Raw genomic sequence first — 25,661 nt, 5'->3', positions numbered from 1 at the left:
AAAACTGAATCACAGGCAAGAAGCTTAAACAACTTACATTATATTTATGTTTTTTCTAAGATACTACCAAAATTCAAGAAATTAGAAAACTTACTCCTGCCAATATTGAGCTGTATCTGATCAAGATGGTGATTGCACTGTTGGAGAAAGAGAATAGAAATAAATCTCAGGATGGCTTAGGTTTCAAAAGGAGGTTGGTGTGGCCTGAAGGGCAGCAGGGAAAAACAGGAGCGGATCAAGCAAGCAGGGAAGGTGCCTTGTGGAATAAAAAACAGGTTAGTAAAAGAAGGTTCTAAAACTGTTCTTCTGTAAAATCATGCATTCTTGGTAGGAACAGATTAACAGATTGTTGTTGGTGTTTCCAGCTGTGCTTAGCGTCTCATCTTGCCAATCCATCTCTCCCTTGGTTTTAAGTAGAGCTGCTTCCTCCTCAGAGGAATGCTCAGAGTGGAAACTGAGGATTCTTTTGGGATAAGTATAAGGAAGAGGTCAGAGCTGTGCAGCTTAGCTGTGATTTGTTACACACATCACAAGTTATTCTCAGTGAAAACTTGGATATGCTCATTCCTTCATAGCAACCAAATCCAGGTTGTGCCTTGGCTTTGTTTCTGTGCACTGGGATGTGGGCAAAGAGATTCTTCCATAATGCAGGAAGCAGGTTTAGAGGATGAAAAACCCAGAGGCAATTCCAGCCAGGGATGTCTGTCTTGGGGTTTGGGGTTCTTGTATTGCTTGAAACTGCTGGGCATAGCCTGATAACAAGTGTCTCCAAGAGGGCAAATCTTGGGAAATAAGGAGCTCTTTGTTGCTGTTTGACAAAATCCAGGGTAGTCTGAGCCCTCTGCTGGCCTCTGTGACCCCATGTCCCAGTTCAGCACCTTGTACAAAGGACACCCCGCACTGAGTAGCATGTGGTGGGAATGGGAAAAAGAAATACCATATTCCAAATCCTGCCACCTGTGCTGGGATTTCAAGTCTGTTCCTTACAGGGCTGGGGCCCGATTTCTTAAATACTGGCTTAAACAATTTTTCCAGCATTGCCCTTTTGCCAAATGGATTTTCTTGCGTTCCTGAGTGCTGTTTTGTTTCTGCAATATCTGTGTCAGAGCCTTCTTTGTCTTGCAGATGACCTCCTGGCAGTGCAATTGCCTGAGCTCTGATCAGCCTGCTCCTCTTAGCTCCTGGAGCTAACAGTGGGAATGACATGCTATTAGTAATCAAATTAATATAATCCAAAAACTAATCCTAACAGTCTTTACTTGCTTCTCCTTCAGAAGATATCCTGGTTCTAATAATTCTCTATAGCAAGCAATTCTAAATCTCTTAATGGATGTTCTTGGATTTGAATGGCCTGACACTGCTGCTGCTGCTTTTACAGGGTAATGGGATCAATCCAGCACCCAAGGAAGGAGCAGGGAAAACCCATCTGCATGTGGTGCCTTGAGCTTGGCTAAACAGGCGTTCTCACTCTAATAAAGCATGTGGTAAACCTGCCATTAGTGAGGATTTTGATAACACAGGGAACTGTAGCTGATGCAGAAATGTCAGTGTGACTGCTGCAACCTATGACCAGCAGGATGGTATAAAAAACATGAGTTCTTTCTTTGTGCCCGCTGTGCTGTTTTTAGCTGACACTTTAGCTGTAAAAACACATTTGAAAATACAACACTTGAGAGACAGAAGTAAATACTTCAAATTTCCAGAGCCATACAGGTGGAGGAAGTGTTTTTTTCCACTAAAAAAAAAAAAAAAAAAAAAAGTACAATTTCCAGTTGCTGTGTGTTTGAAATGCACAATGTTCACTTGCTCAGATTTTTTGTGGTGAAATGAATAAGAAATAGGCAGTGACCTCACTAAGCAGAGGTGTTGGAGCTTTGAGGGGCTGTGACCCAGGCAACCTTGTGCTTCCTTTCTGTCCCCTGGGAAGGCTGCAGGCAGCGTGGATGCCAGCCAGGCAGGGAGCAGGGGCCCAGCAGACCCCTCGAAGCCCATCACCCTGGCCTCCTCCAGGCAGCCTGCCCTCGATCCCAAGGAGGAGGAGCTCTTTGCAGACTCTCAGCCCAAGGTGAGAAGGCAAGAGCACAGCCCAGACCTGGTGGTTAGCGTGGGGATCTTCAACAACCCAATTCTCAGCTTCTGTCTGGCTTCCAGACTGTGTCTAAAACCTTGGCCTGGCTTTTGCCAGCCCATTTCTCTCATCGACACCCCTGAGGCAGTGGTGCCATGTTGCTTTTGTTGTCCTTGCTGTGTCCAAATATCCCACTTGGACAGCAATAGGCTGCTACAGAAAACTTTTCCCCCAGTACATTTTGTCAGCTCTCTTGTGGCAGATGCTTCTGACAGTTTAAAAGGACATTTGGTTCCTTTTTTTTCTCTTTTAAGTACAGGGCACTGTGAGGCTGTGCCCATCACATTAAGGCTTTTTGCACTGGTGTCTATAGGAACACAAGCTGTATGAGCAGACATTAAGAGTTTTTATTTAAAAGGGACCTCATATCTCTGACCAGCACCACTTCTTCAACACCTTGCTTCAGTTTGAAGCTGGATATTGCTGTGAATGCAAATCTTTGTCAGCCTTGATTCTCAGAGTTTAAGTCTTAATCCCTTAGCTACTTAATGGAGGTGTTGGATTTCAGTGAGGCATAAGCCTTCTGTGAACAATTTGGTCAGTTTGTGGCTCCAGCTGAGCGTGAATTTGGGGCATAGAGCTGTGCCAGTGAGACAGGCTGTCAGTGCATGTCCTTCCATGTTTGTACCTTTGTTTTGTTCCAGAACTCGCATCCTCCTGCTAAGAGGAGGGTGCCAGAGTGGTTTGGGACCTCGGCAGCGACAGCTGGAACTATAACCCAGACCAAGAAATGCAAAACAGAAACCAGAAAAGGGATTTTCAGTTGAATGTGGAAATCAAGATGACTTGTTTCTTAATCATCTTTCCCACCACTGCGAGCATTATCTGCAGACTGTTGCTTCACAGGGGCTTTAATTGCCCTGCTCTGCCTTATTCCTGCTGCTGCCTCCTCTCTTCCTCAAGCAGCACTTTTAGCACTTTTTTTCACTGTGTGAAACGGGACGTTAATAAAAAGATTTATTTAAATAACCGCTTTTTTGCGGGATTTTTTTTTTTTTTTCGCGCGGCTGAGGGGGCTGAGGGCGGGCAGGCCGCGTTGCCATGGCGGCGGGCGGGCCGCTTCCGGGGCGGGGCGCGCGGGGGCTGCCGGGAGCGGCATGGCTCGCTAGGCGGCGGCGCGCGGGTGAGCGGGCGGGGGCCGCCGTGAGGGGACGGGGCAAGGAGCGGCACCGGGACGGGAGCGGAGCGGGGGGACGTGGCAGCGCCCACCCCGCTCTGTGCGCGGCTACACGGGCGGCGAGGCGCCGGCATCCTCCGGCCGCTGGTTTCCGGCCGGCCGCCCGCCGCGCTGCCACTTTGTTCCGTCCTGCCGCTGGCCGTGCCTCGTCGGGCTGGTACCCGGCTCTTCTATCCCTGTTCGGCATTCCCGTGCACGCTCCTTAAGGTTCCGGCAGTGCGCTGACGCCTTTACGCTGTTCCTGAAGTCCGCACTGGGGAAAAGGAGGAGCGAACAAGAAATAAAATTGCTCCCGGGGGATGTGGTCGCGGCACCGACCCTGCCACAGCTCACGGGGCGCTTGGACAACGCTCCCCGGCCCAGAGTGGGGTTCTTGGCGTGTGCTGTGTGGGGCTGAGTTGGACTCGGTGGTGGGACCCTGTGGCTCCCGTCGAACTCGGCGTATTCCGTGATAAACAGTTGCTTCTGCTCCTTAAATACCTGGGTGACGCCGACACCTTTTTCTCGCCTTTTCCCCGTGGCAGAATCATGGACCCCAGCTTGCTGAGGGAGCGGGAGCTGTTCAAAAAGCGAGCTCTCTCCACGCCGGCCGTAGAGAAACGCCCAGCGCTCTCCTCGGACTCCTCTGCTTCCAAGAAGAAGAAGGCCAAGGTAGAACAAGGGGGCTCCTCCAGCTCCAAACAAAACACAGGTGGGTGGAAGTCTCCTGTCCAGCAGCTGCTCGGTGTTTCCTGCTCTTTGCCTTTAAGCCCTGGTTTACTCATGTGAATAACGCTCTATCTGTGAGTTTTGCTGGTGGCTGTTGTCATTTTTTTCTCTTCAGTTACCACTTTTGTTAAGGAAGTCACTTGCCACAGTGTGAAAAACCCATTCCCTGCTGTGCATCTGTGTTAAGCCTCATCCTGTGGCTTGTTTGCCGTTGTTCTGTTGGAGGAATCGCTACTGCCAAAATTATTGATGTGAAACTATGCTTTGGATGTGCTTTTGGAAACTGTGAATTTCAGTGCTTGCTGGACAGGCAGCGGCAATGGTGCCATTCATTTTCTCTGTGTTTGCTGTGTTGGACAGGGCCTGGGGCAACCTGGTCTAGTGGAAGGTGTCCCCATGACAGGGGGTTGGAATTGGATAAGCTTTGGGCTCCCTTCCAGTCCAAACCATTAGTGATTCTGTGATTATTTCTGGAAAGAGAGTGCCTAAAACATTTAGGTAACTGTAAGTTGGAGGGTATTCGTATCTGAGGTGGATTTTGCCAGGTGCATCTTGTTTGGCTTGCATGTTGCAATTAGCAGTTGTCCTTGTTTCACCTGGGAGCTAAGCTTTGCTCATGAGTACCAGACATTACAGGGGTTTCTGCCTGTTTTACTGAGGAGTTGTGGCATTTCCCTGGGGTGGTGGCACTGATAATGAGTCTCCCAGTATCAAATAAACAGTTAATAAAGCAGCACCAAAGATAGTGGGAGTGTGTGGAAAGTGCAGCACCGGGGAGAGGATTTGCTCCGAAAGCAGTGGCAGTTCTCAAAATGCACTTTTAAGGTCAGATTAAATGCCAGGAGTTACTAAACCACAAAATACCCTGTTGTGCAAACTCAGTCCACGCTCATATTTTGAATAATACCACACATAGCTCTCTCCTAAACTCCAGAAGAAACAATAGGGCTAAAAACAACAGAGTTTGGGAGGAGTGAAGCATCTTCTGTCCCAGGAGAAGGGTTTGGAATTTGGGTATGTGTCTGCAGCTTCTCAGGCACCAAATAAAGTATCAGCCAGACATTCTAAAATAAATCAAGGGAGGCCAGGTTTCCATCCATCCCTTTTCCACACTCTCCAAATAAAACAAAATTCTGCATGGAATATCCTAGGCTGCGTCACTGGGGTGAGCAGGGTTTGCTGAGGAGTCAGGAAGAGGGCAGAGGGTACAAGTGTGAGCCTGATCTGGAGGATTTGAGCAGCTAAAGAAGGTTTCATTTTGTTTCTGTGGTTTTTGTGGGCTGAGGGTTTTTTTAAGTGCTTTTGTGGCTGTCAGACAATTCACTTACACAAACAGGGACCCAATGTGGCTCTGAGGAGATAAACTTGATCTTTTATGCTACTGGCTGTGTTCCAGGCAGTACCAGAGAGGTTCCAGGGTTCCTACAACACTTTCATGCTGCAGAGTTAAAATCCATCACCTCAAAACCTGCTTTTTTATTTCACTTGCCAGATTAGCAGATGTCTGTCAGGATATGTGGGTGTCAGAGACAGGAGGTGGAGTAAAAACCTGATGTTGGGAAATCCCTGTCCCACCACCCCAAAGAGACAAGAACTAGGATGGCCAGTCCTAGTTTTGTTGTGCAGTGGCCACAGAGGTGATGAGGGGAATCACAAGTGTTTGTGTGATAGTCCCAGGGTGTGCAGTGCCTCCCTCATTCTGAGGTTCTGTGCCTCAGAGAGCCAGCCCTTGACACTTTTTGGGGGAGGAGAGGTATGGAGACCATTCTAATCTTCAAGAGACTGCACAGCTAAATCTGGCCTGTCTGTGAAGTCTGCCTCTAAGCTTCCCATTTCCTCTACGCTGATTACTATACAGGCATTGCTATCGTTATTTCAAATCATTATTTAAACAAGTTATTTGAAAAAATTCAAAGCTAGTTTACACAGTTCAGAATAGAAACTGGAAAATAAATGAAATTGATCAAATATGTTCAATTAGTTTTATTAATCAATAGTAAATTGTGGCTATGGTCTTCATTGTAAGACCTTTGTCTCAGTGGTCTCCACCGACAGTCGTCAAGAGCCAGAATCTTCAGGGGCTGTTTTGTGGGAAAGAATCATCCTGAGTCTTCTCTGGTACTGTGCAAGGGGACACCTTTGCCTTCTGTTCCTTGTGCCCACACTCATTCCCCTTTGTAGATGTGTGAAATAAAAAGCTGGGATGAGTCCCAAGATTTGTCATTCCATGTGCTTCTCGGGAAGGCATTGCCAGAGCAGCAGAGGCTGGCATGTGGCACACACTGCCCTCTTGTGTGTGCAGCCATGATGGGCATTTTGTAGGAATGTTGCAAGTGCCCAGAGCATTCCTTTTAGGAGAGAGGCAGGATTTAATTCAGTGCCTCTTGAGCAGGATTTCCCAGTCTGATGCAGTTGCACACAGCAGAAGGTGACGTGTCATCCTCATCACCACTGGCATTATCTTCATCATATATTGCAGTCCTAAATGTTCTTGTATTTGGGGCACTGGCTTCCATCAGTTGTGCTTTTGATTTTGAGCTTGAAGCAGTCTCTGCACGGGGGAGGGGTCCTGGCCAAACTTCACTGTAAGAAGTGTGTCTGAGGTGAATGGTTGTGAGGATTTGTGACTGCAGGAGGGAGTTTGCTTCTCCAGGTGAATCACTGGACTAGCTCTGCTAGTTCTTAGTGCCCTAGATGTCTTGTGTCTCCATCTCCCCAACCAGGAGCAGCACGTGTGAATTAGCAAGTCTTCCACTTTGTCCAGATCTTCTGGAGCTTAGTCATGCTCAACCTGAGAGAGGGATTTGATATATATTAAAAAAAGGGATCATTATAGGTACTAGCCAAGGTTTTTTGGACATGGATGGACTGTGAGGTCACTCATGGCTGTGGCCATTTAGGTGGGTTTTGTTTCCTTCGTGACAGGAGCGTTTTATGGGGTTAATATAGTCAAATAACTTGTCCCACATGTAGCTTTGCTCTGGGCCATTTCTGTGGGAGTTCAGGTGTGTGAAGGACTTGCCAGGAGTGAAGGAGCCAGGCTACACTGTTGGACACTGTTATTACAATTGTCACTTGTAGCTACAAAACAAAAAATGGTTTTGAAAGTCACGGACATAGCACAGCTACACAGGACTGGTGAGCCAGAGGTGTGAGAGTTCTGTGGTCAGGACATGAGGAAGGGGTGAGTGTGAGCTCTGGGATGTGTCAGCAGGCAGATGAAGTGAAGTGAGATAAGTGAAATTCTCTTGTGCAAAGTGCTGAAAGCTGCACATGGGCTCGGTGACATCCCCCTCTTCAGTGTGGGAGGTCTGTGGCCCATCTCCCTGTGTTCTTGGCAAGAACTCCGCCAGTTCCGGTTTGGCTTTGAAACTTTGGGATAGGGATGGTAGATCCGGCGTGTCCCACTCCCTGTAGTGTTGTGGTTGCCACAGAAGCAGCAGCCTTGGGGCAGAGAATTGTCCCTGTTCATTTTCAGCAGGATTTTTGGAAAGGGTCAGATATTCTGAAGGTGATGGGTTATGCAGGTCTCAACACCCAGAAACTGTTGGCCAGACTGCATACAGCTCCCTGGAACTGGAGAAGTGGGGGAAGAAAGGGTCAAACTACCCTTTTAGGAGGACTAGAAAAGACTATTCTAGAGATATATTTCTTGTTGGCATAGCCTCCCTCCCACCACCCTCTCTTCTAAAAGCAAAAAAACCCTTAATAAAAAGTGCTGCCAAAGACTAGAACACACACAATCCTCTCCTGCCTGAAGGGTCTCTTGCCATTCAACCCTCCTGCCCCAACTTCTTTCTTACCCCTTGTCTGTCTTGTCCTGTCCCTCTGTGGTTGACTCGGTGAGACAACACTGCTGCCTTTGCTTGGAATGTGATCAGACTGTTGGACATTTTATAAACATTTTCTTCAGTTAAGCAACACAGTTTTATGCATGTTAGGCAGCATTTTTTTGGTCAGGTAGACAAAATTCTATGCTAGTAACTCAATATAAACAGCAAAAGTTCATCTAAAACCAGAAATCTTTTTCCCTCCCATAACACTGCAGCAGATTGTCTTTCTGCTAAGCACTTGGAAAGCCTTTGCCAATTATTCCAGCTCACATCCAGATACAAAATTGCCACTGTGGATATTTAAGTCCAAAAGAAAAAAGCGCATGACTTGCTTGTTTGTAAGGTACAAGAGGCTTCATTTGAGATGTCAAACCAAGTTGTCCAAGTGCAGGTGCTCAGTGCTTCCTACACCACCTCTGTGTCACGCTTCCTGAAGCTGTTCATCATAGCTCTGACAGGATTGGGCTCGTTCTCCAAGTCTTTCACAGTTTTGTTCTTCACGCAGCAGCAGCAGTCCAGCAGCTCATACAGGAAAGCCAAGACCACCAGAGAAACTACAGTGAAGATGAATATGATCAGGATAACAAAGCAGGCAGTGTTCCAGTTGTCATGGAAAGGATAAATTTTTTGCACTTGGAAGCCCAGATACTGTGAAATGGATGTAGTAGTCTCATTCCAGTGGGTGCTGTTGAGGGTTGCCATTCTTGAAGAGCTGTCTGAGTATGCTCACTGGCACAGATTTGGGAGCTGAAACACAAAAACAAAGCTGTTGAGGACTCTGTCAATCATAGACATGCTGTGATATTTACCACAAATAACTCAGAGTAAGTGCTCAAAGTTTCTACAAACATGGATTGTTGCATACTCATATTTGCTCACCAAAATATCAAACTCCAAATATGTAAGTTTGTGATAGGACCAGAACATTTATTTTGGCAGTATCTGGTTCATGCAGGCATCATGTGGTGTAAGTGATTCAGGAATGAAAGAGCTTTCCTTCTTTATTTCAACTATATGCACAAACAGAAAGCTTACAAACTAGATTTTCAAGGTGTGCAGTGGTTTCAACCACCCGTCCATCATCACTCTTGAGGCTGCCACTTGTGTGGTGTGAAAGGCCTTATTATTTTGGAATTGCCTGTCAGCACAGACTTGTTCACCTGGAAAACTCTGGACTTCAGGAGGGCAGATTTCCTGACCTGTTCATTCCCCTGCTCTTGCACTGCTGAGTAGTTTGTGCTGGAGAAACTGGCCTGTCCAGATGGCACTGGGAACATTTGGAAATCTTGTTTGTGATGCTGTAGTGATTGGGGTGGATAATGAGGAAAACCCAACTCTTTCTGAGGAGTTCTTATTTCTTATTTTCAACTCTGCCTAACCCTGGGTTGGCATCTGGCAGAGGAAGAGGCTGCTCTGTGGTGTGGAGGTGATGAAGCAAGAAGTTGACTCCAGCAAATCTGCCTTTGCTCTATAATGTAATAAAAAATTTTCCAAGGAGCTATGGTAACTTCTAGGATGTCATAATAACCTTTGAATCCCTCAGGCAATTTAAAACTGGGTGTGGGAGGAGGAGCTCAAGTCAGGTCTCCATATTTCCTTGAGGAAATAGCAAGGAGTTTTTAGGTGGAACATGGTGGTGATGGTGTCTACTAAAGCAGTCTGAGCACCTGTCCTTATTTCTGTAAAATTATTAAAGAAAAGGATATGGTGAAAATGAGGATCACACTGCCAAACTAGCTTGTGATCTATGTCTTATTTTTATTGTTCTAATATGAAACATTTTGTTCTTTATCCTTCTGTCTTCTATGGATTTAAATTGAAACAAAAGAGCTTTGTTGTTGGGAAGGTCCTTGGCATTTGTGTTCCATACAGACATTTACTGGAGCAGTTGCAGTAACTTACCGTTTCCTCTGTTAAATCTGTACTGAGTACACAAATTAGTAATTGAATATGCAGTGTATGACTGAGATGGATGGGATTAATTAAATTGTTGGTGTTTTTTTTTCTTTAAACAAAAGTTTACAGAAGCAAATCCAAGCTAAAAATACTTCTGGCTTGAGTCAGGTCCTGGCTTCAAGAGAATGGCTTGATCATAGTCTGGGAAGGAAACTCAGCCAAACTGTTATGGGGCTAAAAGTCATAAGGGTTTTTGAAGGGGTGGCTTGAAGACTTATTTGAAAATAATCCATGAGAGAAAGAGAGAAGGTGGAGCTGAATAAAAAGATTTGGAGTCCCCTCTGAGGAGTAATTAAAATAAGCAGGATTTAATTGTGTATTTTAAGTGGCAAGAGGATACCTTTGGGAAAGAAAGAAGTTTTGTTTTGAACTTTGTAAACAAATTTCTAGGACTGAGGGTTTTGTTGGAATCTGTTACATATAAGTTTGCTCGCTCTGTAAACACCAGACACAAAACCAGACTGTTTCTGTGATGCAAAATTTAGTAAGTTTTGGTGTTTTTTCTTCATTTATATTGCTCAAAGTGATCAAGATCTGGGGCCACTGGAGGGATTGGTCAGATCTGCTCTGTGTGGCCAGGACCCTTTGCCAGCACAGCTCTCTGCCAGGGCAGTAGCTCTGTTCCCAAGAGGTGAGGAGCATCTTGGGCAGGCTAGAGCTGTGCTGGCAGCATGGCACAGTGCAGCAGCCATTCCCTTCCCTTTCCACAGCCATTCCCTCCCCATTCCACAGGCTTCATCAGGGCAGCCATTCCCTCCCCATTCCACGGGCTCCATCAGGGCAGCTATTCCCTTCCCACTCCACAGGCTCCATCAGGGCAGCTATTTGCTTCCCACTCCACAGCCATTCCCTCCCCACTCCACGAGCTACATCAGGGCTGCCATTCCCTTCCCACTCCACAGGCTCCATCAGGGCTGCCATTCCCTCCCCACTCCACAGGATCCATCAGGGCAGCCATTCCTTCCCCACTCCACAGGCTCCATCAGAGCAGCCATTCCCTCCTCACTCCACAGCCATTCCCTTCCCACTCCACAAGCTCCATCAGGGCAGCCATTCCCTCCCAACTCCACAGCCACCAATAGGGCAGCAGTTTGCACATTTGTCTTTTTGCCAGGAGGTGGAATTTAATGCTCCTTGAGGAGGAGGAGGATGATCTCCTCAGATTTGAATGGGGCGAGGCAGATAAAAATCTCTCTTTGCTATAATTATTGCAGTACAAGGCTGAGGTAGCTGTTGCTGACTGTTCAGAATTAAAACAGCACCAATGAGGTTAGTGTCCTTGAAAGCTGTCAAAAATGGGCTGGTTTCCTGCAGTTTTACTTATTTTGTAACCGCACAGGTCAGATTCATATCATCAGCCAGTCTGATTTACAATCAAGTCAGCAGTTGTATGTATCCAAAATGCAGTAAGTTAAATATTTAATGCACTAGGTTTTAATTTAAAAGCATTAGCATCTTTGGGCACTGCAGAGGAGCAGCTTTATTTGGAATCATATTCATGGAGTAGAGGGAAATGACTGGCAGAAAATCCTTTTAATGCAGCACTGAGGCAGCCCTGTTTAAGAAAGCTCCAAGCAGGCATCTCGGGGTAAAAGCATTTACAAATCTCAGGTGCATTCCGAGCCGGCTGTTTGCCTTGTACCGATGGCTGCTCCAGTGTTTCCAAAGGTAGCAGCAGGCAGAGGGATTTTCTCCCTACCCAGTGTATGCCACGTTTCTAGAAGGGGTTTCTCCTCCACACACACAGATCTCTTTTAGGCAGCCTAATTTACAGAATACCCCCTGGGAGGTAACATTGCTCACATTTCAGCTGGAGCTGCCTTTGTTTTAAGGAAAACCCTTTCGCTGTCATTTCTGTGAAAACATATAGACTCAATCACAAGGAACATGAGGCTGCAGGAAGCCAGCCACCTCCCCTGTAAGGATGAAATCCATTTTGTTTACTGAATCTTGGCTTGTTGTGTTAGCTCTGCTGTAAGATGGAGTGGTCATCAATTTTCCATTAGTGCACAGATGGTGAAAGTGCTTGTCTGATCGTGCAAGACAAGCTCCTCCGCATTCAGCGGGATAAACCTGCTCAGCCTAGAGAAAAATCATTCTGATTCCAAGAAGCTTTTACAGGTTCTCAGCTTACAGGCATATTTTCTTTCAGTAATCAAGATAAACCTCAGAGAATGTTATAAAATGATACACACCTACCTCTTGTGTGAAAGGATGCTGAGAGAGCGCCGTTCTGGTCCCTTTTTTTAGTGCAGCCTATGGCACAGCTAAGATGGAGCTTTTTTTCCATTGGCCAGAGCACGATGCTGCTGACAACTTCCTTTGTGCTCATTTGCATCGAGCCCTCAACCCCAGGAGTAAATCATTCATAAATGTGACTCTTACTGCCTGGAATGAGAAGCAAAGACCTCCCTGCTCTTGTTTTTTCGGGAGGGGATGAGCTCGTTAGCAGAGGAGGCGCCTTGGCCACGACCCCGCTCTGCTTTGTGCTGGGATCAGCCATCAAACCATGACGCTTGAAGTGTTAATATCTGCAGATTCCCAGCCTCACCCCGTGGTTGGATTCTCTTGTCATGGACTGTAGCAGGCTGCAAGCAGGCAGATTAAACCAGATAATCTTCTTGATCCAACTGACAGAACAAAAACGTGATAAATCATCTTAACTGTTTGTTGTACCTCTGAATTTATTTTGGTCACTTCAGAACTCTCATTACATCTTTGATTTTTCTTTTTATTTATAAAATGTCCTACATAGACATTAATTTTTAATCTTAAAAGGGAATCCTGTAGGGCCACATCTTCAGGGGGAGCTGGCTTTTGATTTTTCTTCTTTTAATTTAGTAACCAGAATAAAATATTCTTCTGTAGCTGGAGTTACACTGATTCTTCTATGTTAATTTTAGAATTCTTGTGTTGTGTAAAGCCTTTAAGACAATGTCATGTAACAGCTTCACAATTCTGCTCTTTTCTCTTGATTTTTCCACAGAAATAATAGGAGCTCTGTATCTCTGAGATAACTGTTGTCCTATGTCTAGATGTGCTTAGAAATCACCAGAGGATTAAACAATCCCCGTGGTGACAAAGAGATGGTGTTCTTTTTCTGGAGTAGCTGAAATTCCAGAAAACTGTTGCCATTAGGTTTGAGCAATGTTGTGCTGGTAATGAGCCTGTGGCTTGTGATAGTGGTTTGTGGATATTTGTGTTTAATGTGCTGTGCTAAGAGCTGACATTAATGAAGTGGTCATTAACATCCTTGCAAGAACTTTGGAAACAAATTGATAGCGAACCTCATGATAAAGACAGCCAGAGTTGACAACAGAGGGGGTCATGAGTTGTTGTTCCAGGGATGCAACACACCAGTGAATTAGATTGCGTTTGTATGGCTCTGTATAATAAATTCTCCACTAGAACTACTTGAAACAATATATATTTTTTTTTTAAATCACAGCCTTCCTTTACCTGCTGTGTAACCATTGAGTGCCTTTGGGGAAGAAGGGAAGCTTTGTGCCCCCATCTCAGCATCAGGAAGATATTGGTGGTACAGATACAGTGCATTATTTCAGCGTGGATTCATGTAGTGTAAATAATTATGGGATGTTAAGCCACCAAATTAAACATGTTCTCTTGCGGCAGTAACTCTGCAGTCACTTGCTGCTTTCTTATCTTTCTATTTGTGGAGTTCTGCTCAGAAATGTTCCAGAGCTGTGTCCTCTGGGTCTGGATCAAGATGTGTGCAAGGACTCACCTGAGGGTGGCTGCTTCTGACACTCCTGTTTCTGTCCACAACTGTCGATTCAAAAAGCTGCTGGAAGTAGAGGGAGAACCTGATGGAGCTGAGAGCCAACAGGAAGCTATCAAAGCACCCTCTAATTGTTTGTTTTCTTTCTTTGTAGATCACAGCAATGGATCATTTAACTTGAAAGCCCTTTCAGGAGGCTCTGGCTACAAGTTTGGAGTCCTTGCTAAAATAGTGAATTATATGAAGGTATTGGTGTTTTGGTATAAAATAATACTGGTTTAAAATACTTTGTTTATTGTCCTGTGGGAGCTGAAAAATGTTTCAACCTCTGAAATACTTTTACTGCAAGAAAATTTCAAGAAACTGCTTGTTAAATTCAAAGTGCTGTCAGTAAATGAAATTGTCAGCATATTGTTCCATAACTGAAATCCTGATTATCCCAGCTCACTTTACAACCAAGATAATGGGGTTTATTGCAGGAATTTCAAGATCCTGTCAATTTTTGGGATTAATAGGCTAGTGATAAAAATAAAGTGTAATTTGTTTCCAATCTTAGTTACATTTTGGTGGTGGAGTTGCTGAATGAAGTGAAATGAATGAGCTGTAAGAGATCCTGTTTGCTTTTCCAGACCCGGCATCAGCGCGGTGATACACATCCCTTAACCCTGGAAGAGATCCTGGATGAAACACAGCATTTAGATATTGGACTCAAACAGAAACAATGGTTAATGAGCGAGGTAAAGGAAACACATGTTCAGATTTTCATCAAAGAATTCTGAAAAACCTGAATTATACACATTTACTAAACCATTAAATATGTAGTCCCTCCTTCAAGAAACTCCTAAGTCAGACTGTAACATTCCGTGCTGGCAGCACTAATAATCTGGGGAACAGAAACTTCTGCTGTCATAGTGTTGGTTGTGAGGGAAGCTTGACTTTGCTGAAGTCTTCCAAAAGCTAGCTCCAGGTTTCTTCCATAATGAACCAGAATATCAGAATGGAATGGAAGAGCTCTTCCCAAGAAGCGTATATAAAATTATCACTGAGCTTTTGCCAGATGAGAAGAGGTAAACAAATAACCCTGCAGCACCAAAGTTGGTCCCTTCCCTGTTAGAGGTGCTCTGTGTCATGGTGAATTATGCCTAGGCTGGTGACCTAGGATCCAAGGGCTTAGAATCTGTTTAAACTCAAACCTTCAGCCTGGCAGCTGTAACGTGTGGTTCATGTGCTCAAAAGCACACCAGAAAAAAAGTAGTAAGTGCCTGCACTGTTTCAAGGTTTGAAATTTCTGTCCCTGTTACAGGCTTTAGTCAACAATCCGAAAATAGAAGTTGTGGATGGGAAGTATGCCTTCAAACCCAAGTACAACTTGAAAGACAAAAAAGCTCTGCTCAGACTCTTGGACAAGCATGACCAGCGAGGGCTGGGAGGAATCCTTCTGGAAGACATCGAAGAAGGGCTGCCCAATGCACAGAAAGCCATAAAGGTGAGGAACACGTGTCTGCAGTTCAGCTGTTCACTTCTCAGAGGGAAGAGAGTCACTAAGAGTTTACTCATGAGTTGTTTCTGTTCTTTTGATAACTCAGAAGCCATTTCAGCAGATCTGATATTGTGGCCTTTTCTGTATTTCATCCTTTACATTCAGATTTTCCCTGATGTCTCAGCACAGCTCTCAGAACTCTTTCTCACAAAAGACTCCTGATCTCCCACATTCCAACTGTAGGCATTTAGTTCAGCTTTCACAACTTGACCTCAGTCCTCTGAATCTCATTTTTGATTTATTAGTGTACTCATGTGTTTCATGGCCAGTTACTTTGCAGCTTCTCCAGTTTGTTGTTGCTTTTTGTAGCACAAGGTCTGGCTCTGTTGGAGTTGGAGACCTTCAGCTTGGAAACGAAGTGATTTTGAGTTGTTGTTTTGCATTTGTTTTTGAGGCTTTAGGGGACCAGATCATCTTTGTTAATCGCCCTGATAAGAAGAAAATTCTTTTCTACAATGACAAGAGCTGTCACTTTGCTGTGGACGAAGGTAGGTGTTGTTTTACATAGGTCTTCATGACATCTGAATTCATCTGATCTGAATTCATCTTAAATACCTCTGTGTATAAGCAGCCTTCAGGTAGAGCAGTCTTTTAGGTTGATAATGAAATATTAGGTGTGTCCAGATGCAAGGGCAGTGTTTATATTAACACAAGGCTAATGAGACCAGCAGGTGAGTTCAGTGGCAATACCCTCTGCTTTATGATGGCTACATTGGAACATGGCACCAGGAATCCAAGAGTTGTCTTCAAGAGTAGTGATACAGAAGAGACTAAAAACCACCTCACTGTGAAAGAAATGGCAGCTAACATTTTGCTGCTTAAGGGGAAGCCAAAAATACCCCAAAAGGATGATTTGTGGGTGCAAGATTTTTGTTGGTTATTTTCCCCTTTTATTTACCTTGTGCCTTTTATTGGTGAATGCAGCAAGAAGGCATAAATGGAGCAGAAGGAGGAATGTGGATGAGGATGAGGAACAGAGGGATGAGATGTGAGCAATATTCTTGAGAAGGGGGTGGTTACAACTGGGAGGAGAGCACAGATATGGGGCAGTGGTGCTGCCCAAGGCTGGAGTGGATTTGGGGCTTCACACATTCAACATGTTTGTTGTGTCACAAATAGTGGTAAAATCCTCTGGTGCCATTTTATGCACAGAAGTCAATTACAGAAATCAGGGTGTGTTCCAATAATGACATAAATGCCAACATCAGGTGTCTGTAAATGCAGAAAAGGGGAAGGCAGTCTGTGTCAGAAGATCTTATTTTGAATGACTCAATGACACTGAACACTTTATTTTTTTAATGTATTGTTCCTGTAACATGACACATAAAGCCATAGCATCACATTATGTATGGTAAAAAAAAGTGTTTTGGTACAATTTTGAACTGCTCTACTTACAGGACCACAGGAGGATGCATAAAGATTTTTGTTTCTTTGCCAAACTCCAAGGGAATCTTTATTTCCAGTAGAATTTAGCAAATGAAGAAGTGTATCATTAACTATTTGTTATGAACTGAGAGTACACACTTGTAATCTCAGTAATTATAGTTCTGTTTCACAAAGGTGATGAAGTAGAGGTGACATCTAGAGCAAATAAAAAAAATCTCAAGATGTTGAAGTGGATTTCTTTATAAACAAGAATTTCTATCATTTATTGGTAGCAGCAGTGAAACTGTATGCAAAATGCAGAATGGATTCACTTGGGATTTCTGATTTCCAAATGTTTAGGAATTTAGTCAGTGCTCTTGCAGTAACTTTTGAGACAGAGCTTTTAAGTTTTAGCCACTGGTTGTATCATAGTCATGTTGCTAAATGAACGTTTTTTCTTGTGCAATTTTTTCCAGATAGCAGGAACCCAACCATACTAGAAGAGTTATCAGAGGGAGGTCTCTACCCTGCTGCTATTAGCTTCTAATAACTCCAGGATTAGCTGTGAAATTTCATAACAGAGCCTATTTTGTTAAGATGTAGACAGAGGCATCAGGGAGCCAGGATAAATCCCGGGCTCCTCTTACACAAGACAAGCAATGCAAGCTATTGCTGCCAGAGGGAGGAAGAGGTTAAAAAGCCCCTTTAAAACGCCTGGCCTCCTGCTGAAGGAAGGCATTTAAGCCCGCAGTGTATGTCCTGAAAAGATCCTATGTGCAGTGTTTGTAGTTCAAGGTGGCTCTGCTTCCTTTTATCCGCAGGTGGCAGCAGCTTCCCATCCCAGCCAGAAGTGATGTTTTGTTGTTGCTCTGTTCCTGCTGGTTTTGGTTTTCCTTTTGATGCTTTGTTCTGAGAGGGGGCAAGAATATTTTCTCCTTTGTGAATATAGTGATCCACCGGCATATGGCACAGTGCTGAAAACATTCCTGAGGAGGTTCACTCACTGCAGCTAGAGCAGGTCCTTTTCCCAGCCGTGTTATCCTGTGAAGAAGGAAACCCATCCTTCCCGAGCAGCTTTGCTTTAGGATTCTTTCCAGAGCAGCAGAAGGGTGTCTCTTAGGGAGTCACTGGCAGAATTGTCTGTGCACAGGACGAGTTATGACACGTCTCTGCCTTAGCAATGCTACTGCAGCTCATTATCTCTGGCAACGTTAAAATGAAGTTTTTTAAAAGACTGCAAAATAAACCTTGAAGTGTTGGCAGACTCTTTGATCTAGCAGCCGATGACAGTTCAAAATATGTTTCTAGTTTAATGTTTATCCTCAGAAATAAGGTCTCTGTGCTCCTCAGTGCACGGTGCTGCCGTATGGCATCCCAGTTTGGAACATGTGTTGGTTGAGGGGTGATAGCCTTGAAAAGTCGGGTGTCCTCTCCCACTGCTGCCTCAGAGAAAGAGGAGCTGCCAGGGCAATTTGGAGCTCTCTGCCTGGATTAGTGGGCGGACCTCCTTTCTGGCAGTGCCTGCCTCTCTGCCCTTGATGGCTGAACAAGCTTTTCTTTCTCCCCCTGTGAAAATAAATCCCAATGTATCGCAGCAACGGAGCGCTGCCTATATAGCGTGATCTCAAGGGTACTGGAGAGGGTTTTAGCAGTAAGGAACGGCTTTTGTTCTTGCTTTTATGTGATTAGCCGAGGAAGGTTCAGATTGCATGTGTTCCTTCTGGACTTCCTGGCTAATTAATCTACTGTCAGTGGTGTGGAGCTGAAAGTGTTTATAAAAGCAGGGCCAGATTTCAGGTGCTTCAGCCAAGTCAAGCGCTGCCTTTTGTGCTGGGGCGAAGCACTTTGCATGTGAACAAGGCTTTCACTCCTGTGCTGAATGCTGAAAGGCCAGTTTGATTGCCTAACTGCTGGAGATGGTATCTTCCCCAGCTGAATGCACTGTAGGAAGTATTTTCTTGCTGAAAAATTCGTATACTTAATTATTTTAATAATTAAATTTTAAAATTCTTCCTAAGCCTTTGAAGGGTTTTAAAGAGTGGCCAAAGCTTCTTTAATTAAAACTGTAAAAACTGCTTGGGATCAGTGCTGATTTACAGCTGTGGTGGTCCAGGGACAGCACAGATTTAGCATCAAGCACCTTTTCCTTCTGGTATAAATCCAGTGCTGTGTTCCCTGGGACTGGTAGGACTATAGTTTCTTCCCTTCTGCACTGTTATTGTCTGGTTTTGTCCTTTGCTCAGCTTTTGGCTTGGCTCACTGAGGATTTTTAAGCTGTTTTTAATCTCTGGCAGATTTTATTACCTGTGTGATGTATCAGTTTATCTCCACAACCATCTCAACCTTTCTGCAAGAGCAGGTGAGGCAGTCAGAAGTGCTGGATAAGCCTCTCCAAAGTCACCAGGCAGTCATTTACCCATGACTTCATTCCCCAAATGTAAGCATTTATAGAAAGGAAGTGTGTTAGAGTATAATCACTCAGGGAATGTCAGTGCAAATTGTTTTCATCTATGAGGCACCTCGTGATGCTGTAAAATCAAGGTAACTGTGCATCTTTACCCCTTGGGTGTTTCAGAGAGAGAAGGTGTCTGCAAAATCTTTGTTATGCTGCCCTCTGCTTTAGCTCTGTGTTGGTTCCCACTGGTCAGAGCTTGTTGTTTTGAGTTTTGACTTCATGTTGCTGGAGATGTCAGAAAACACCTGAACTGGCTTTTCACCAGCTTCTGGTCTCATTTCCTCCTCTCAGTACTTGAAAGACCAGAATTTAGCTCTCTGAAGGAGCAAGGAAGCAGCCTGTGAGTAGTGTAGATTCTGTCCAGTTTCTGAGTTAATATGTTTTAGTGATCAGATTTCAAGATATTGTGTATAGGGTTTGTTCATGACACTTGCTTCAGTATTGGGATCACAGCTTTCTGCCTCTTCTCAGGAAGATCTGCATTGGAATCAGGACTTGAAAGCTCTGTGAAAAATGCAAATCTCGGTGAGGGTTCAAAGCACCTGCATGTCTTTGACCAGAAATTCCTGGGAGATTTCTCCCCTGGGGATTTTTTCTGGGCTCTGTCTTGTCAAAGCAGCCTAAGCCTGCAGAGATTGTCAGCTTGCCTGAGTACGGCCTGCTGTGATTGTCAGGTGAAGCTTTGCTGTGTTTTTATCCTCCTGTAGCCATTTTATTTTCATTCTGGCTGATGGATAATATAATTAAGTGGCTCTAAGAGATGAGTCTCACCTTTTCTGTGCTGTGGTGGTGTCAAGATCACTCAGCAGTGGACAGGACACGGAACAGGAAACCTGAATGTGCTCTGTCATCCTAATGGCTGCAGGCACCGCAGGAATGCACACATCCCAACCTGTTCTCCATGGCTGGCTGGAGCATGCCAGCATGTGGGGAGCTCCTGCTCCAGCCATCCCCTGGCACTCCTCACAGCAGCACTGAGCTCCTTGTGCTCTGTGAAAGAAAGACCTTGTGAAAAACAGTGTATTGAAGCCTGCCCTAGGAGCTGCTTTCTGCCCCTGTTGTCTGCTCTTCAGACACACAGCAAAAGCCAGGGTGACAGCACTTCTGATTCTTCTCAAGGAAACCAGGAAAAATCTTTCCCGATGTCAGGTCAAGGGTGTATTTCCTGAGGTGCAGAAGTACCACAGCTACAAATGCAGATGGTTGTTTCTTGAGAGCTGTAGTTATTGCCAGCTTTTCCCACAGGTTCTCATATTTCAGAGAGGATGTCACAATAATTCAGAGAGTGTATTCCCAAGGTCTAAACTTTCCCTGGCTGATAGGGGCGTAGTCCTTGGAGACTTAAAAGCCTGACAGGTAATATGTAAGTGGTTCAGTGCCAGCCATCCAGCTGCTCTCTTTCTTCAGGCCTTGCATTTAGCCCAGTGTCTGGTGTTACACCAAGTCAGTTTTGTGATGAGATGATGGGTGGATCTCCCTTTCCTGTTAGATGGCACACCAAGTGCAGACAGCTCATATGCACTGAAGGGTGGCAGCTCCCTGTGCTTCTCCACCTTTATCCTGTACTTTTAGTTCCAAACCAGTCCTTCAATAGGGAGTGTTTCTATGTTGTTGTGACTCCCTCTTTCCTAGGCAGTGAAGTGTTTTAAAACCCTACATGGAGAACCTGCATGGGAAGGAGATTCTTTTGCAATTACTGCAATCAAAGCAGTAGTGCTGAAAGCAGCCTGATTTATGGAGGAGTTTTTAAATGGAGTTGCAGAATATGATATGGTGACTCTGGTGAGGCCAGTTAGTGGATTAAATTGTCTGTATGTAAAGTCCATTCTAGCTCTGCAGTTTTGGATCTTGGTGCCTGTTCCATTTGTATTTCTTGGCCGAGTTTAAAAGTTGGATGTGAAGCTGGAGTGATGTTACAACCATGGCTCTACAAGAAATGCAGACCACTGTAGTTAGATATTAACTGTGATCTGCACTTCTGTACATGCTGATCCTTGAAGAGCTGACCATTTATTTTCTAGTGTTTAATTTTTCACTTCTGTTCCCCAGAAGAATGTAGACCAGTTTAACCTTAAGCACCTATCCTCAGCTTTCCTTTTCTTTTGCAGCAGGGTATATTTGTCCATATATCCTGAACTCTAACGATGAAACATGTTTGTTTGCAGCAGGATATTATAAATAAGAGGACAAACCTTCTCCACCTGCTGCAGCTGGATGAGGTGAGGGATGTTCTGTGATAGCAGGCTCCGTCAGCTATGCTGAAAGCCAGGAAACCCCCTCAAAATGGATGAGCAGATGGAGAATGTCTTGACTACAGTGTCCTTGCATTAAGGGATGTGCACACTGATCCCAGGGTGCTGGATAGCCTCTGTGAAAAACAGGCTGTGAGCTATCTCCCTGTAACCAAACGGTGGTGTTTTGACAGGTTTTGGTTCTCTTCAAAGCCACTGCATTATCAAAAACAAACACTGTCTTCTTAACTGGTGAAATTCCTTTCTTTTGTTTCCTGGAAAGCTGGGGCAGTCTCTTACTGTTGGCAACAGGAAGAAGAGGAAGGCCTGAGACTCGAAGCATGTATTTGCATAGAAAAACAAGGTGCTTTAGGTAGGGAATTGTTCCAAGGGCAGGAACTGGATTGGTTTTGTACACTCCCACTTGGTTGCAGTGTGCCCAGGGCCGGGATACCTGTGGTAAACGGGCACGGGAGTGTCTCATCTCCTGCTGCACAGGACAGATCCTTAAGCATGCAGAGGTTGTGGTTGTTTTGACAACTGTATACTAAATTTATCTGGAAATAAAAGGAAAAATTGAGTCTTGCCTTGCTATGTGTGCCTCGTGTTTTATTTATAGTTTGTTAGCCAGACCTGCTGACAGGATGTATCTTAACTCCCTGCCTGGGGAATGAAGGGAGGTAGGATCGTACCAGCCGCTGCCTGGAGAAGGCATTCCAGAGGTTCTGTGAAACTTTACATGAGGCAGAAAGTGTGCAGGCAGATGGCAGCTGCTCTAATTAAGACTTACTGTCTCTGTCTGTTTTCCTGCTGCTGTGGTTTTTAAGGTGTCTCTCTTCTTTTTAACACCAGAGGAATTTTAGTACTTTGTTATCTGTAGAGAACTGTATGGATCATATTGCAGCGATAAAGGAGCTCAGAGCCACTGAAGTAAATGTCTTGAACCTTCAGCAAATTAGGCTGTGGGATGATGAGTCTCCCAAGTCAGTGGCAGCTGAAGATGTGTAAATGAAGCTGCCATTTATGGTTAGTGATCACCCTTCATCAGGATCTGTGAAACTGTGAACTGTGAAGCCTACGCTGCTCTGGAGATCCCAGGCAAAAAAAAAAAAAAAAAAGAGCAAATAAACACGAAAAGTACAGGTTGCCTCTGGGTGCTCCTGATGCTCGAGTGTAGTTCAGCTTGAGGCTGTTTTGTTGTTTTGTTGGTTGGAGTTTCATCTTTTCAGTTTTTGGGTGTTCTTGGCAGTGCATCAGCATTTGGAGGGGGTGAAGGCTGTGCTGAGTGAGTGCCTGCTGGCGGTGACAGACTGACGCGCCAGAATGTTTGAGTGTTTGAAATCAAGTCTCTTTCCTTCCCTTCCTGTGGGGTCTTTGCCCAGGGTTTGCTCACTGGGATATAAAACCGACTTTGTCGTTTCAGAATTCCAGAAGCTGTGGAGGAGCATTCCTGTGGATTCTATGGATGAGGAGAAGATAGAAGAGTATCTGAAACGACAGGGTATTTCTTCCATGCAAGAAACCGGACCAAAGAGAATAGTAAGAGATACAAATTACAGATATTCATAGGAAATCCCTCCCTTCCTGATCCTGCAGTGTTAATTCCAAAATGTGTTGGTGAGCCTATGCATGGCTTTGTGGAGCCTGGGGGGAGAGTGTGACCAGTGTTAAAAACTGGAAAATCCAAGTGCTGCAGCCAGCAGTCAGTGATGTTTATGACTTGTTAGAGTCAGTGTAATTAATGCAAACAGCATCAAAGGAGGGCAAATTCCAGGAATCCCTGTGAGCTCCACAGTGGAAGACTCTGCTTGAAGCTGTACAATACATCACGAGTAGTTGTATTTTGGGAGGAAGGTGGGGAGGGTTTAACTTTCCTGCTAAACATACTTGAAGTCCTGATGGGATTGTGGACAGAACTGTGGGACATGTACCTGCTTCTGTAGCTGCACTTAAGAATGCCAGCTTTACTACTGTGCCTGGGATACTGTGGCTGTGCTCTGTCCCCACGGTCATCTCCCTGCCTGGATTGGATTTGGATGCTATTGCTTCTTCAGGAACCAGCACTTCCCTTCCCTGCCCACCCCTGGTTCTGGCAGAGCTCGTCTTTTGCAGCAGTGGTGACCAGCAGGTGTCACACATCAGGTCAGATGTCACAGATCTTCTGAGTCCTGTTTGTTTCTTCTTGCAGGCTCCCATTCAGAGGAGGAAGAAACCTGCTTCTCAGAAGAAACGCCGGTTTAAGACTCACAATGACCACTTGGTTGGAGTATTAAAAGATTACTCTGATGTGGTTCCTGGCAAGCAGTGAGCGGTTGAATTCTGGAGCAAACGCGTGTTTCTAGATGGGCTTTCTGCTGCTGGGGCTCGGTGTCTGCTCACACAAGGACTGACTGTATATAATAATGTGATGTGTTTCCCCCACCCCAGCAAGTGCCGAGGTGAAACAGGTCAGTTTAAGAGCAAGTATGAGCTACTAAATTTAGAGGTTAATTTAATTAGCTAATGGGAAACGTGTCTTTGAGTAAGAGGTTCTCACTAGTTGCCTGTTGGCTTAGGGTGATAAATGGTGCTCAGCATGTAATGCAGGAATTCCTGCTCAGTGCTTAACTCTGCTTTTACATTGCTTAATGGGTATTTACCTGGAATTACTTACAAGGGGCTTTCTAGTGGGATTGAATACAGCATTTGTTTTACCTGTTTCGGGAAAACTATTTCCTAAAATCACTGCAGGCAAAGTTTCTTTCACAGTCAAATACACCCATGGTTTGTATGCTTCTTCCTTGCCATGGGACTGAGCTTTACTGAAAGGTGGTGATATCTGAGACTCAAACTCAGAAAACCCCCCACTCCCGAAATCCCAGCAGGCTGTGGGATGGGATGCAGCCAGAGCTTCCTAATGGTAATTAGGAATTGCCCTCGGCGATGTCTCCTCACTGTTGTGGGTACAAGTGTGTTGCAAGTGCTGCTCTGTGCACAGGAAGGAAATAAAATTACCGTGTAATACTGAAGTGTTTTTTTTTCTTTTAAGTAATAAATTTACAATGGTGGGTTTCCAGTGTTGCTTCCTTAAAGAACGGGAGAATCAGCAACTTTTGTGCTTGTTGCATTTTCCTTTTCGTGAAGGTAAAGGAATCTTAGCTATGTTTTTATCCTCTCAGTGACTTACTGTTCTAGGCTAACGCTGTCATCTTTTTAATAATGGCTGGGGAGAGGGGAGGAACCACCTTAAATGCAAGCTCCTTGTGGATGCCTGGTGTTCTGTAAGGCAGCACAGCCTTACATGGAATGTGGCCAAATCATGTCCTCTCGATAACTTATTTTTATGTTCCGCACCAGAGCCGGTCAATGCTGATCCTGTTTTCATGGCGCTGCAGGAGAGGAGCTGTTTCTGTGTTCTTCCAAGCTTAGGATCAGAGATAAAAGAGGTGCCTGCAGCTCCCCACCGACGGCAGATCGCTGCTGCCTGAGCTCAGGCTGCTGTCTTGCTTGATGCAGCCGGGGTCGGAGCAGAGGCTGTCCGATGAGGACACGTGAGCAGTTGAAGAATGAGGCTTTGTTGCTGTGGCACTGAACAAGTTCTGTCAGCTTGGGGAAATACGCTTCTGTAAGTGCAGCGTTTATCCTCCTGGTTTGAAAGGCTGCTCTTCTGAGAAGCAGGCAGTGCTTCCAGCGTTGCACATGTCAGCCGTGTTTAAGGAGCTGCCAAATGCTGTCAGGAGGTTTCTTCTATTATTTTTTAATATATTTTTTTAAATGCTTTTAATATATATATATATAAATATAAAAGTGTGCTGCTCCAGATGGTTTTGAAACTCTTTTTCTTTCCTGTGTCTTCCAGGTCAGCACAAACAATTCCTCTTCGTGCTTTTTAGTTGTGCATTACAGCTCTGTTTTAAGTACCTGCAGCGCACTTGCAAAACTGTTCACCTCTCTTCTGTCATCTTCACGCAAGAAAAAAAAAGGTTCCCTTCCATCTGCTGTACTTTTGAGCAGTGATTTTATTTTGGTGGTGGTGCTTGGACAACAGCAGAGCTCTGAGTTGCCTTTCTTGCCTTTGGGGAATCTCATGGAGTAACTTCCCAGTTATGTTACGTAACACTGTCCTTTTTCTCTGTGAACCAAAGCTGGCTATAAGGTAGGCTACCTGCTTTGTTTCTTTGCTCAAGTGATTAGGATAATAGAGTCTGAGCCTAAAGAAAACGCCTCCAGCTACTTTGAAAGATTAAAAATATGTTAGGTCAAAAAACAGGAGAGCAGGGAAAATGACTGTGAGCTCTGTGTGCTGCATGGGCCTTGTCAGGCTCCAGTGTTCAAAGGAACAAAAGGGTCCAGGTGGTGTCCAGCTGGAAAGACTGAATTAGATGCTTTGCCTCACTGGTGGATGCCTTCTCTTCTACAATAGTAGCAGAAAGGGCAAAAACAAGTTTTGCAGCTTGTTAGGGTAAAATCTGAAAAACAGCTTAAGGGGAGCTCATGTTGGTCTGTTAGTGGTGTCATGGACAAGCAGTGATGAAGAAAAACAAGTTCAG

The 25,661-nt window shown here is 44.8% G+C and overlaps 3 protein-coding genes across 7 annotated transcripts in view; 2 read left to right on the top strand and 1 right to left on the bottom strand.

Annotated features, from left to right (window-relative positions):
- WRN (WRN RecQ like helicase) overlaps positions 1–2,983 on the top strand; it is a 28,064-nt gene extending 25,081 nt beyond the window's left edge. The window contains exons 33-35 of one of the 2 annotated variants that reach the window (XM_021531580.3): positions 61–275; positions 1,928–2,065; positions 2,773–2,983. In XM_021531580.3, coding sequence (XP_021387255.2) covers positions 61–275; positions 1,928–2,065; positions 2,773–2,895 — 476 coding nt within the window. In that variant the 3' untranslated portion in view covers positions 2,896–2,983. Of the gene's footprint in view, positions 1–60; positions 276–1,927 lie in introns of both variants that reach the window. The other variant, XM_077783073.1, reaches the window with a different exon arrangement.
- On the top strand, positions 167–24,140 carry GTF2E2 (general transcription factor IIE subunit 2). Of its 2 annotated transcripts, none has more exons than XM_021531575.3 (8): positions 167–275; positions 3,830–3,996; positions 13,696–13,787; positions 14,171–14,278; positions 14,845–15,027; positions 15,476–15,569; positions 22,556–22,671; positions 23,321–24,140. In XM_021531575.3, the coding sequence occupies exons 2-8, from the start codon at positions 3,834–3,836 to the stop codon at positions 23,438–23,440; spliced, it is 876 nt and encodes a 291-aa protein (XP_021387250.1). In that variant the 5' UTR covers positions 167–275; positions 3,830–3,833; the 3' UTR covers positions 23,441–24,140. The 2 variants fall into 2 exon arrangements, with proteins under 2 accessions (XP_021387250.1, XP_021387249.1); XM_021531574.3 differs by lacking the exon at positions 167–275 and adding an exon at positions 3,199–3,251.
- Positions 5,982–12,163, bottom strand: SMIM18 (small integral membrane protein 18). 3 transcript variants are annotated; one of them, XM_021531578.3, is made up of 3 exons: positions 11,998–12,163; positions 7,817–8,593; positions 5,982–7,589 (listed from the first exon to the last, which is right to left on the bottom strand). In XM_021531578.3, the coding sequence occupies exon 2, from the start codon at positions 8,546–8,548 to the stop codon at positions 8,252–8,254; it is 297 nt and encodes a 98-aa protein (XP_021387253.1). In that variant the 5' UTR covers positions 8,549–8,593; positions 11,998–12,163; the 3' UTR covers positions 5,982–7,589; positions 7,817–8,251. The 3 variants fall into 3 exon arrangements, with proteins under 3 accessions (XP_021387253.1, XP_021387251.1, XP_021387252.1); XM_021531576.3 differs by having other exon boundaries at positions 12,002–12,148; XM_021531577.3 differs by having other exon boundaries at positions 5,982–6,804; positions 12,002–12,148.
- Positions 24,141–25,661: the final 1,521 nt, after the last annotated feature.

Source organism: Lonchura striata, chromosome 4 (genome assembly GCF_046129695.1).
Source record: "Lonchura striata isolate bLonStr1 chromosome 4, bLonStr1.mat, whole genome shotgun sequence".
In the NCBI taxonomy this organism is placed as follows: Eukaryota; Metazoa; Chordata; class Aves; order Passeriformes; family Estrildidae; genus Lonchura; species Lonchura striata.
Note: the sequence above shows the minus strand (reverse complement) of the source record. Positions and strands in the feature narration are given on the sequence as shown.

Excerpts from the sequence above, each read along its gene's own strand:
- SMIM18 (XM_021531578.3), bottom strand. The coding sequence starts at position 8,548 with ATGGCAACCCTCAACAGCACCCACTGGAATGAGACTACTACATCCATT.
- GTF2E2 (XM_021531575.3), top strand. The coding sequence starts at position 3,834 with ATGGACCCCAGCTTGCTGAGGGAGCGGGAGCTGTTCAAAAAGCGAGCT. Across the intron at positions 3,997-13,695 it reads CAGCTCCAAACAAAACACAG|ATCACAGCAATGGATCATTT; the intron begins GTGGGTGGAAGT and ends CTTTCTTTGTAG. Across the intron at positions 14,279-14,844 it reads AACAATGGTTAATGAGCGAG|GCTTTAGTCAACAATCCGAA; the intron begins GTAAAGGAAACA and ends TCCCTGTTACAG.